This window comes from Seriola dumerili, unplaced genomic scaffold (assembly GCF_002260705.1).
Source record: "Seriola dumerili isolate Sdu_G_001 unplaced genomic scaffold, Sdu_1.0 BDQW01000138.1, whole genome shotgun sequence".
NCBI lineage: Eukaryota > Metazoa > Chordata > Actinopteri > Carangiformes > Carangidae > Seriola > Seriola dumerili.
This window is the reverse complement of record NW_019174393.1, coordinates 14711650-14725735: the sequence shown is the minus strand read 5'-3', so window position 1 is coordinate 14725735 and position 14086 is coordinate 14711650. Positions and strand designations below refer to the sequence as shown.

The 14086-nt window shown below is 41.0% G+C and overlaps 1 protein-coding gene across 1 annotated transcript in view; it reads right to left on the bottom strand.

Moving 5' to 3' along the window:
• The window catches only part of tmtc1 (transmembrane and tetratricopeptide repeat containing 1), a 146529-nt gene that overhangs the window by 100038 nt on the left and 32405 nt on the right, over positions 1–14086 (bottom strand). The window contains exons 3-4 of the mRNA XM_022749816.1: positions 4345–4418; positions 2578–2754 (exon numbers count right to left, since the gene is read on the bottom strand). Coding sequence (XP_022605537.1) covers positions 2578–2754; positions 4345–4418 — 251 coding nt within the window. The remainder of the gene's footprint in view (positions 1–2577; positions 2755–4344; positions 4419–14086) is intronic.

Below are 14086 nucleotides of genomic sequence, written 5' to 3'. Positions count from 1 at the left end.
TATACACACCTAGTTAAAGGTGCCATATAGTGTAAAGGCAGATGTCCATGTGTTGTTTGATTATAAAGCAGGTCTAGGTTCTATATTAATACTGTGAAAGTATCAAAGCCTCAGTCCACAGAGAAATGCACACAGCCTGTATTCAGAAACTGAGCCTTAAAACCATGCAGAGAGGCTCAGAGCCTCCTCTCTTCTGATTGGCTCACCGACCTGTTGTTACTAGACCCCCAGAGAGAAGCCTGAGAGAGGAGATGTAAAACTACACTGAGATCATTTTTGGGTCTTAAAAGCACAAATATATCTTCTTATGGATCAACACTTCAAAAGTGTCAAACATGGGACCTTTAAGGTTAAGTAGCCGGGGTGAGCCTATCCAAATTTGTGCTTTTTTTGAAGACGTGATGAGCATCATTGCTTGGAAACACAACAGTGGTGTATCCTGACACCACCTGTGAGCAGGCTTACATAAAAAAAAAACACTCTAATGCATCTCATAAGCTGCTGGTGTCTTCAAGGTCTTGAGTCAAGGATACAGCAATGTTTCACATGGAGTTAATTACCGGAATGTGTATATACAGTATCTCAGTGTTCCTTCATTGCGTTTGCCTCCCTGCATGTCCCTGATGAAGGTCTGTGATTACACTTGAACGTACACTGAACAGATTGCAGAAATCCCTGCAGTTGTGGAAGCTGCAACTTTGACAAAAACCAGGAAGAAAAAAAAAAACTGACTGGATGTTCTCTGTGATGGAGTGTCTATCTGCAGCGAAAGCAAAGTCTCCACGGGTCGATTTTCTGGATGTACTGAAATGAACTGAAACTAAAGGAGAGATCACTCTAAAATCCGATGGTGTGCTTTGGAAAATCGTCGGCAGTAGTGTAAAATGTATGCGATTTGTAGTTAATGGGCTAAAACACACAAAACACTGGTATGGTCCATTAAAATAAGAGGAGCAAGTGCAGTTGGCCTCTGCTGAAATGGAGTGTTTGTTATCTGAAGCTCACTGCTCTCCAGGCATCTGTCCTCCATTATCACTGCAGGCCTCTTTTAAAAAGGGCAGAGCAGGGGACGGAGAAACAGCAGCAGCAGCAGCAGCAGCACGGTGTGCTGGTAAAAAGTGGGACATGGATAATGGCATCTGTGTGAAGCCACACAACCACACACAGGAAGGATGGTCAATGGACTGCATTCAATATCTACCCATGGAGGAAACACCCCCACCCCCTCGATACTTTCTGATCTCTGTTGTGTCCAGGTTGAGATCCAGACCTGCCTCGATGAACGAGGGAGGTAATCCTCATAGTTTTTATGTTTCCAGAGGCTACTCTAACACACTGTTAACACCAGCAGGCAGATAAGCAAATACTGAATTACTTATACTTGGGAGACACTAAAGAAAACTTTCCAGAGAAGTCATAGATAACATGATAGGCAGTGAAACATTCCTGGAATTCTTCTGTTTTATGCATTGTGGTGTCTTTTCTTGAGCATAGTCTGCCGAATCGTGGACTTCAAATTAAGGGGTTTATTATCACTATCATGTTGGGTAGAAGCATTGCATTACAGTGCAGTGAAAGCGTGTGCACTCATGAGAAGAATGAGAACCAGAGAGCCCTCAAACACTTGCTGATTTCCCAGTGGGTTAACCCTGAGCCCAAACACGTGTTTGCATGTATGTGACTGGGCAAAGTAGTAAAGAGTAACTTGGAAGTAAAAACATTTTCCTTTTGAAAACTGCATTAATAGAGTGTTTTCACAAAGCTGAGGCCACGTCCTTTGAGTGTCTCGGCCCGTATATGATGTTTTCAATTATCGGTCTGTTTTGATTTGTTATTTGTCCAGGACTTGAAGAGGTCAAAACTTGAGAATGTGTTGAATGTGTTTGTTTTCGAGTCTCAAACTGAAGTCTGTAGTGATTTTTGTGACTGAGGTCTGACTGATCAAATCTACAACTCAATTTAATGTCTTTCGGCGAGTCACAAGAATGAATCAAAGCAAGAGTCAAGTCAAGTCTCAGTTCCTTGAAATCAGGTCACAAGTCAACTGCAAGTCATTCAGATAAGGGGAACCACGAACCAAGAATGATACATCACCAGCTATTAAAAAAAAGTCTAATTAATTCAAATTACATCAGTTTTGAAGTGTCCAGATGTTTCTGGTTAAACACCTACTTTTGCCTACTCTAAACCCAAATTTCCAACTAGCCCAATGATTTAAAATGGTGACGTTTGGCATAAATGCTCTAATACCAGAGCGGTAAATCTGGTTTCCCCGTGGATACAAATACACAAACACCCACAAATACATTAAAGATACAAACAGAGTCCTCCATATCCCAGCTGTTTGTGCACACAGTTGCAGAAAAAAAGAAAAAAAAAAAAAAAAAAAAACTGCCTCCAAAACAAATTGTCTGGTTGCAGTGGACAGCTCCCAGGTGCAAACGAGTTAAGCTGTGTGAGAACGAAGCAGAGCTTTGCTGAAAAACTGCGTGCACACTCAGAGGACCATCGCCACATAAATCAAGATAAGAAAAAACACAAACAAAGCATAAACAAAGCCAAACTCTGTGCGCTTACTAGATGAGAGGCTTGCGGCAGAGCACCAGGGCGTCGTAGAGCGCGCACACCCCGAACACGGTGATGCCCGTCTCCTTCACCAGCATGGCGCAGGTGCCCAGCAACAGACTGGCGAACAGAGACCGCCCCGAGACGGTGGAGGGCAGAGAGTCCTCGGAGACGCACACACCCACACTCCTGAGAGACAGAGAGGAGGGAGAGCAAAGACATTTATAATGACAGAGGACGACACATATTCTTCTATCATCTGAACACAAATGAATACTTTTTGAATACTGTGTTTTTCTAGGACAACCGCAGATCTGCTTTTGTTTAATCCACCATATTGATGTCACCATCAAGTTATTTTGACCTAATCAGAGTCTTTTAATATTGTGTATATGACACTTCTACCTAAATATTCAATAAATAAGACACATGAAATAAGAGCTGTACTGATAATTTGGTTAATTTCTCATGATCAACTTAATCCATAACTATTAATTAATCTATAATCTAAAATGAAACTGATATGACATGAACAGGCAAGTTTAATGTTGGCCTGGTCATCAAGTTGCTCTCAATTAACGCTGTATTTTCATATAATCATGTAATGTTTGTCATTATTGCGCCATAAAAGACATGTGCAAACATGCATCGTCCTATCTACCTGAAGACATTTGCACAATGATTATATTATATTATGATATTAAGTCATAGTCATAGCAACACCTCTTGAAAACAGGAAGTAACCCTTGTGTGACAACCATCATTTCATTTACAAGATGGTCTGGTCTACACCTGATGTACAGGAGCATAATGCCTGATGGTGAGCGTTTTTTAACACCACATAGCGAAACATAAAACATGTAATACATCATGTCTGCCGCCGCACAGTCTATGAGAAAATATCTTAATCTTACATCTCAGCACGATGTCCGCCGGTTGTATTTACATATAACCCGCCAGCGGTAATATTTGTCATTTTAATCAGCAACAATACACACATCTGAGATAAGTACAGTCGGTCAAAACTGATCTGTGACAGGTCTTTATAACGAACCGGCTGGGTAATAATTCATTATTACTCTTCCAAATAAGTTTGTTTCCACCCTGTCTGAACGGCTGACCGCTCGTGTGTTGTCACCTGTCAAAATTATTTTTTCCAGATCTCATTAACAAAATTGGTGAGTACAATGTTATAATTAAAGATTAGACTGAAGGCCAAAACTATGAAAATTACACCTTAGTTGATCAGGCCCTCCCACCGCCGTGCACATCTAGGGGTTGCTGGTGCACTTTCGTGACCACTGGAGAATGTGCGAATGAGTAAGGTGTTATTTACTGTGTGAAATGTGGCACTTTTGTATTACTGGCAGCAGCCAGCGCCCGGGCCCCAATTACAGCCGTTGTGACAGGGGAGCCTGTACAATGTTAAAGAAACATACTGTAGCTTATTGTAAACCTATGAAACTGATAAGATCTGACTTCACATTTTGACAAACTCTAAGTTAGAATGAACCAATAACATGAACATGAACACCACACATTGTGGGAGGTTGATAAATGCTGCTAACTAGCACACAGCCTTGTATGGTCATTCTTTGTAACAGCTAAAGTCCTGCTTGTGAAATGTTTACGCTGTTTACTCATCCTCATCAGTCCCTCAGGCAGACTAATGTATTTCACACATGTGTAGCCGTGTGTGTGTGTGTGTGTGTGTGTGTGTGTGTGTGTGTGTGTGTGTGTGTGTATACAAGCTGTGGGGGTGGTCCAGAGTCACCTTACCTAATATAGGAGAGGAACGTCAGCAAGAACAGCAAACAGGCCAAGACATCAGCCCTGCCCACGATTCCAGACACCTGCAACACACACATACACACACACACAGATTTTAAAGATTGCTCGTGTGTTGGGACGGCTCTGGTGAGAAGACTCTGCTGGATGATGTCCATGTGGAGCCCATTAAGTGTCGACGCCACAGTGATTTGCACAGCTTTACCGGCTGCACATGACTGTCTCTGTGGAATCGCAGAAATGTTTGTTTATACCAAAACCTGAGAGCAGAATTACCGTGATTACGGCTCAGACAGGTGCCCATTATCACAGCCAAGAGTGACTATAAAGGCTTTTCTGTAATGGCTGCACACACACACACACACACACACACACAGACACACACACACGCATGCTGTTGAAGAGGATTTCTCTCGAGTTGAGCTCAGATACCACTAAAAACGGAAAAATTGACTGTAATCAAGCCAGTTTCTCCAACAGTTCCTACATCTGATAAAGAGAGAGCGTACTGAGAAAAATGACAGCGACTTCCTACATTTCCCACACCTTCACGCCTGCTTGCAATATTCTGTATCAATGATATGTCCTGCCAGAAGTGTGCAACATCTTGCAACAGCCTTTGAAATACGTTTGGTGGGTGTGTCGGGGGGCTACAACGCAAACAGCCGTTAACATACCAAAGTGTCTAAAGCCTGAACACCACCATCCGCATGATCTTCCATCTAATACAAGGGGAGATACTTCACTAGATAATTAAAAACTGCTGACCTGGGGGCGCCTCGGTGGCTCACCTGGTAGAGCTCGTACCACATGAGCTTTGCTGCGTGTCATCCCTTCTCTCTCTCTCTCTCCCTCCCTGACTTTCCTGTCTCTTTCTCACTGTACTATAATAATAAAGGCAAAAATGCCCTAAAAAAATAACTTGTTGAGCTTCTGATAGTGCCAGATGAAGAGGTCAGGAGGTAAACAAATAAATTAGGATTTATCCTCTGGACACCTTGAACCAAATTTGATATCAATGCATCCAACAGTTGTGGAGACATTTCACCAAAAGCCTAAGTTTAACCTTAGGGTGACACTCATTGAAACATCAGGGGATCACCAAGGTCATTAGGATTCATTCTCTGGAGACAATGAATCTCAGTACAAAGTTTAGTACTCAGTAGTTTTTGAGATATTTCAGTCTGAAAGTGGTGGACTGACCTCAGAGCTGCGGCTGCAGGGTTTTGTTGGACAGCGTTGATGCTAATATTACTTGCACTGGATTCTGCTGGTATTTTGGTAACAAATATAATCTGTGGCATCATCTGAAGAACAGAGCTGCTCAGGCTCCAAAACTTTACAATGGGACTTTTCAAATCCATTTTGCTATGCTTCGGACCAGTGGTTCTTTGATGTGAAAGAACAGTCTACCTGGAAGTTGTTTAATACCATCTGACCAAGTGTTTGTGACACTTAACTGTGTGTAGTTAAGGCAGTTGAGTGAGTGTGTTTCCAGTTATGAATAAAAAATAAGAAAAAAAAGTGACAGCCGCAGTCCTCATACTAAAAACACAACAGGTGTTGCAGCTGCATTGCAACCAGTACTTTCCTGACATGGTTTATGATTTATACCAGCATTCTTATTAAGTGTTTCTGAGCATTTCAGCTGCCTGGCTGCGACTAGCTGCTGTAAAACACTGGCTTGACAGGCCTGAGCCACAGGAATAATCAGACAGTTTATACCCAGTCAGCCGGATGCTGTTCTGCTCCGGCTGTTTGCTCTAACAGCCACCGTAACAGCAGCAGGAACGTTTCAGGATGTATTGCAGACCGTTGGCAAAAGGTGGACAAAACTGTTAGCTTCCTGTCTGGGGAGTAATAGACAGTGTGTGTTGTATATCGTCTTAAATTTGGCAGTGTTTCTCCATAAAGCTGATCTACAGTATCAGCCACAGTTCCAGCAGGTGGGTTTTGTTTGTGTGTGTGTGTGTGTGTGTGTGTGTGTGTGTGTGTGTGTGTGTGTGTGTGGTGGAGCAGCGCTCGGCCACGGCCGCGGCCTGGCAGAGCAGCGGTAAACATGTCTAGCAGACACTGATAAAGAGCAGGCTAGGTGGGGGGTGGNAGTTAATTGTAGTTATGCAGTTGTAGCTAGCTGCATTGAAGCTAGCTACAATTACATAACTAAAATTAACCTGCTACAATTGTAGCAAGTTAATTGAGGTAGCTCATAAATTCTCATTAAAACATTTTAGTTTTTGATTTATTTGACATGAGAAAGGAGACATTAAATCACACATGTTGGCACAATACCAAGGACACAAGCACACACACACACAGGCACACACACACACACACACACACACACACACACACACACACACACACACACACACACACACACACACACACAAACAAACTGGCACAAGGATGGAGGGAGTGAGCAGGGAACAAAAGAGCAGAAGAGACATATTAAATTACAACAGGATCAAATTAGCCTGGCTAGAATGCTCAAAAGCTTTCACTGCCAAGATATTCAACTGTAAAATCTGTAATCGAAAGCCTTGTTTCTGTTGTTTTATTCAAGGTTCTGTTGGGGCTCCATGGGACAGATCATACATACAGACCATACACAGGGAAGAGCACAACACTTCAAGACACAACTGTGAAGATGTTTAAGGCTGCACATGTTGAAACTGAAATTAATCATTCAGAAATTAGTGTATAGATCCTTGGTGTTTTTTTTATTTCCCTTTTACTAAATTACCAAAAACAAGAAATTAAAGTTTCACTGTAAGAGACTTTGAGAGTGGGGGACATGAGCTGTAATTTGATTGGTGCAGTATCTGTGTAGGCGGGCACTAAAAATAGTTTGTCATATCACTTAAATTCCAATGGGCACACAGGCAGTTTATCAACAGACCAACGATGTTAGCCGCTGCTGACATGTTTATTGCTGAGGTTACAGGACAACTCATTGCTGTCAGTTCTGACAGCCCAGTCATTTGTCATCCACTGTTTACGTCGATAAAAACTATGATGAAAAATATTTATTCACAGCAAAAATAAGACAAATACATAAAGTATAACCTTTGAAAACCGGAATATATTTCATCAAGGAAGAAAAACTAAATGATAAGGTGAAAGATGAACAATCTTTCATTTTATTACAGGAAGGAATAAGTAAGTTCCAGGATGAATGTCAGCAGTCAACCATCTAAATCTTACCTTAGATGTTCACTCAGGAAATAGCACTATGCTATCTGACATTTTAGCCTGTGAAGCTGATCCCACACAGTGAACAGTGAGTACTGAGTATTGACAGTGAGCATTTCAACAGCGGCTCTGTTCAAACAGCCTGAGTGTGGAAATGATACCTGGATTTACTGAGGAGAGTCAGGGTGTATTACTGCAGGGCAGATGGACACTGGCACTGCGTGTGTGAACAAGTGAACAGTAGCTTTTCCACCAGCCTCATGATAGACGAGAACGACACCTGTCACCATGGTAACTGTTACCTTAATATATTTAGAAGACATAAAAATTTTAAATACGTGACAAGTATGAGACTAAAATGTCTTTAGTTTTTGTTGACTATATCTAAAAAATTTAAAAATTAAACAAATAAAATTTGACTAAAACTAAAAGTCTGAACACAGCTGTGCTTGGGAAACGCCTCCTAGGGGTCTTCAAGTTGGAAGCTCCACAAACATCCTAAAAAAGGTTAATCCTCTTTTTAAATGTGGAAAATATACAAAATAGCTGTGGTAGCATTTTAGTTTGTACAGCCTTAAACAAAAAGTGAGGAAAACTCAAATTTCAGTTTAGCTTTAAGACTGTTACATCCTACTTCGTATTTACTTTTTGACTCATATTATTATATCATAGTATATTCTGCTCTTTGTTCACTGATGCAGATTAAAGTAAAATCCTAGAGATATAAGCAACTCTCAAACCCTGAAAGGCTGTGCTAGTTTTTAGCTTTTGTTTTATTCCCGTGTCATGCCAAACAATTTACCCATCCCACGTGGGATTAAATAGTAAATGGACTGCATTTATATACAGCTTTAGTCTTATCGACCACTCAAAGCACTTTACAGGACAAGTCACATTCAGCCATTCACACACACACACACACATACACATTCATGGTTGGCTGCAGAGGTGCCATGCAAGGCGGGAGCAACTTTGGGGTTCAGTGTTTTGCCCAAGGACCCTTGGACACATGGAGCGGAGGCCCTGGGAGGATCAGTGGACAAACCGCTCTACCACCTGAGCCAGACACTTCTATTTTACAAGTTGTACATGTGCAAAAAACAAAAGAGCAAAAGGGAAGTTACTACAACATAAGTTATACTATATTCTTTCAATTAAAATATTGATGTGGAAAAAAAATCCAAATGAGCTGTTCCTAGAAGAACCGCTACATATCCACATCTAAAAGGATTTTCTTCTCAGCTCCCAGGCTTTCTCCAAGTTACAGTCTAATTTAAATGTTTCATGTCTGAACAGTGATTCAGGCTTTGTGCATCATCCATATTTACAAACTACAAACAAGTGTTGCACATTTCTGAGTATAAAGGAACAGCAGAAAACAAAGTGGAGCTCATTTCCTTTCATTTAAACACAACACTGAATAAAATCAGATTTTCTCCTTCCAGACGGACGATCTGTCCAGGAAATCTGGCGAAAACACCAGATTTTACTGGCAACACAAAGCTCTTTGCCCTTTAGATAAATCACATACAACATAACTCTCAGTACCATATTATTTTCATCATCCTAAATGTTTGGTTTGGTCCATATATCAGCCCACTGCTCTTTAGTCTGAGCAGACAAAGAATCTCTGAACAAACAACTGCTGAGCTTTTCATTATTGAAAAATGTCTCATATAAATCCAGTCAATGTTTTTTGACCAAGAGCCAATAGTTTGTTTATCCCAAATAAATATCTTTCTTGTCACCTGCGTTCTACCTAATTCAATTACTCAATAACTCTGCAATACACAAGCCTCATATGTTTCCCATCCCATGTCCCTCACTACAGCCAACTTCCAGGAAATATCTTGTTGCACTGATTTGCACAGATATTCATCAGGCCCCAAACCCCAGCAGTATAATCACAGGACACACACACATCACACATACCACACCACACACACACACACACACACACACACACACACACACACACACACACACACACACACACACACACAAACACACACAAACACACGCAAGCATGAAAAAGTTTTGAGTGTGTTTGAAAACTCATATCTTTCAAGTTTTCCCCATATTTCTCCCAAAGCTTTACCTGCTGATGCAGCAGGAAGCCTGACACCTTTTGTGAAATTCATACGTTCGTCAGTGCAGAAACTGAATCTGCATAGTTCAGCTGATGTGATCCAACTTTAAACTGCTAAGGACTAGAGGTAGAGGAGGAATTCCCAAACTCAATCAGTTCACTTTTCTTTTTGTTAATGAACTGTTTCCATTTTTGACACCATTCATGAGTCGTGGAGAATATGATGTCGTATTTTTTATTCAGGAAGCGAAAGTAAAACAATTCTACTACAAAGGACGACACGACAAAGCATCACCTTGTTTCACCCCTGAAGGTGATTACAAATGCTATGTGGTCGCTGTAGAGCGCCTATACAGCCCGATAATGTAGCCCTGTAGAATCTAAACCAATTTTATTCTAAAAAGAAGCTGAAATTTGGTTCATGGGTAATTCTGAAGAACAACACCACACACTGATTTACAGAGCTGTTGTCTGATTATCCCTATCTAGTACACATTGTCTGGTATCTGGTACTTTGACTTCAAATTATACACTAAATCAAATTACATAATTGATATGTTCAAAAGCTGTGTACCAACAACATGGACCTTGATTTGAGATTGTTTGTTGTGACCAGCTGTTTCCAAGTCCAACACAGAACTCATAAAACATGGTGTGTCACATGTGGTAAAGGTATTCCAACATCAGTCCGTAAATGAAACATGTCTACAAGAAACACAAAACAAAGCCCAATCAGTGATGTCACTGTAGCTATTCTCTCTTTAATTACTGATGAAGGGAACTTTCTGTATTTATTGCTTAGTTTATTGCTCAGGTTTTTCAATAAAAAGGCTTTTATAAGAACCGACTGGTGTGAAAAGACTTTCTTTATAGACCTGAAACAAAAGAACAGAAAGTACAGCGCAGACATCACATTGCACCCCAGCTGAATGTTCACAGTTCTCAAATAATTTGGTTGAACAGAGTATCACAACGAAACTCTAATCCACAAATATCATGGTAATTTAGGCCAACAAGTTAGCTAACCAGCTGCCAGCTTGCACATATGCTACGTTCACACCATGTTTGCAAATTGGGGAGAATGGAAAAAAAAAACCTAAAATTATTCTGTCTTGTTCATGTGTTATTGGAGCTTAGCAGCCTAGTGTAGTCACACTAGCGTAGACACATTTAAATTAAGTCTAAATGACCTATTTTTATTGTTACACATTTGCGTTGTTAAAAGAATAGTTCAATAATTTGGGAAATAAGCTTATTAGCTGTCTTGCCGAGAGTCGGGTGAGAAGATCAATATCAGTGACTATAGAGATAGAACCAGCACATGGTTAGCCTAGCTTAGCATAAAGCGTGGAAACAGGGTCAAACAGCCAGCCTGGCTCTGTTTAACAATATGTCTTCCAACACCTCACTAATTAAGATGTTGTATTGCATTAGTTTGACCCTTAGTTAAACAGAAATGTAAAACGGAGACATTGTTACATGCTGAAACTATTTTTTCGCGAACAGCAACCAGTAAAGAGAGTATTTGCTAGTTGCCAGGCAACCTCATAGTGGCGACAAGACTCCAGGAAGTCATTGTCTCTCTACTTGTTACTCTACACTTTCAGTTGCAGTATATGGCGTTTATATAATGTTGCCAAAACTATGAATATAAGACCCAAGTTAGAAAATACAGTAAACCAGCATCATCATGTCCCAACACCCACATTTGTCCATTTATCCACAGAAAAATCATCAATGTGGAGTCATATGGATATGCACCGATAAACCGAACCGATACTTCTGTACCAAGTCAATGCCAAAATTCTGAAAATGTGATGGTACATGTTTTTCTAAGCAAGAAGAAGGCAGGAACAATAAACAATAACAACAACACATGGAATGTTGGCAGCCGCAAATGCAGGTGCAAAAACAAGCCAAGACTAGCGCATGGAGATATTTTGCATTTGACATGGATCAGTAGCTTCAGACAACCAAATGTTCGTGTCCTGAAATGTTGCCGTTATTGTTTGTGAATCACGGCAGCTGGCATGTTGTAGCAACGCTCCACACACAATGTTCACAAAGGCTAGCGTTAGCTTGTTTAGGCTAAAATAACGACAGCTCATTACATGAGCTGGATGCTCACAACATTAGCAGGCTACGGTTATTACTGTTCAGTCTGTTAAAATATTACACTGATTTTTTAGATGAATCTTTAATACTGACTGTAACAAGGTGTGTGCATCTCTAAGTGTGTGTGTGGGCTGTTTCTTCTTGTGGTATCAACTTTGATATCCAGAATCATGGAATTTCATTGGTATTGGTAACGACTACCAAATTTTGGGTAACATGACATCCGTATAGGCAACAGGCAATTTTTCAACTGTATTCAAGTATTCTAGGCTGGACTTCTCCTTTAAAGCTACAATCAAAGCCAAATGCTGCTTTGTATTTACAGTGGAAGGGTGTGTCTCTCAGGGACTTCTATTGGAAGCAGCTGCAGCGCTCTGGAAAACAGTTTCACACATACACACACATGTTGGTCTTTCTATAGCTGTGAGGACCCTCTTTGACATAATGCAATCCCTATCCCCTTAACCATAACCTTAACCACCATAACTACATGTCTAACCCCAACCCTAACCCGAGCCTGATTCTAACATCAACACTAAAACCGGGTCTGAACCAAGCCAGCCAAAATGTCCCCACAACGAGAGTTTCAAACCAAATTTGTCCACAGAACCATAGAAAGACATTTACACACACACACATATTATATATCAAACCTCTTGGAATCAGTGAAATGCAGGATGGTCTTTGAGTGGTGAGTTGCTTAGTCACCCGCAAATACTTTGAGGGGCCAGGATGGACAGAGATGAAAGGAGGAAGTGAGGGATGAGGAGTTATCGAAGGAGAGGTGGCGAGGTGCAAGATGAAAGGACGAGTTGGGGGGGGGGGGGCTTTCTTTTCCTTGCCTGGATAAAAGATCAAAGTTTAGTGAAAGCCTCTCTCTCCCTCGACACACACACACACACACACACACACACGCACACACACAATGAATAATAATATGTTTGGAATGTGAGCAACAGTAAACAGATTCCTCCCCTTGAAGCAGAAGAAGAGGAGCTGCTGTCAGAGCTGCCCTGTCCGTTTAGTTACTACACACACACATGCACTTATTTTGACAGGCAGTCTGAATTGATCACATGCTCTGCCCTTACTCCTCTTCCCCCCTCATCTACTCCATCTCTCCTCTCCTTCTTTTGTCTGTGACCTTTCCCTCTCTTTTCGTTCCTCTCCTCCTCCACTGTCAACCTTCTGACCTCATCGAATCATCATGCCTTTACTCACTGCACTCCACTGCACCAGCCATTATAGCCTGATGTACCAAAGCAGGATAACATGCTGCTTCAGGCAGAAAGAGTGGACGACTGCATATAGGAAATATGCTTCGCCTGGACAGCAGCTAAAGAGACAGAGCCATCAAGCAGCTTATCCTTTTTTTCAGAGCTCGGACTGCAGGCAGTGGATATCATCCCTTTACTGTGAGTAAGCAGGTTTGCAGTCCACTCAAACAGCCATATCAATATTTAATAATAAAGCTGAAATAAAATTAATAATAAATAATAAGAAAATAGTTTTTAGAAAGTTATCCAACAATCTCTGGAAAAATATCAGACATCACAAATTTACAGAAGTCATAGCGACTCATTTTGAGGCTCGGTTTCTGAACAAGGGCTATGTGCATGTATCCGTGGACTGAGTGTTTTGATTCTTTCACAGTATTAATATAGAACCTAGACCTGCTTTATAAACAAAAAAGCCATGGAAATCTGATGTTCTATCATATGGGACCTTTAAGACAAGGAAATAGCCCAGAATGCAATGCAGTAAGGAGAGGATTCAAATAGGGAAAACAATTGGTGTTACTATCCACCACAGTTAAATGTACCACATTCTCTTTAATCTTTGAGGGGTGGTTCAAATATTTGGAATTTCACAAAATACATTTAAAATACAGCTAAAGAGTAAATGGCAGAGTATAATATTCTGAGTTTGGGCAATAGAGCATGAATACAGCAGGGTGGACACCTTATCTGGATAATGACAAGTGACCTCAGGTTTCTGTATTTACATCTGGTATTAATGAGTGCTCTTGTTATCTCTGGTGTGCCTGTACTATTGCAGTATAAAAATAAGGTAGACGGAGCTTGGCAGACTTATCAACAATCACGGTGCATCTCAGGTGAAGGGAAAGCTCTACGGTCACCAAGCAGCAAGAATGATTCTGTGACACCAGCGCTGAATCCAGCACAGCAGGAAAACTTTTCTATGATGAGCATTTGGCACCGTTACTGGTACCTTCTGCTAAATCAGTTTGTGCTCACATGTACAGATGCACAGTAGTATTCTGTCTCTGGCCTCTCATGAAGCTGTAGCTCTGTGTGTTGCATTGAGCCCGTA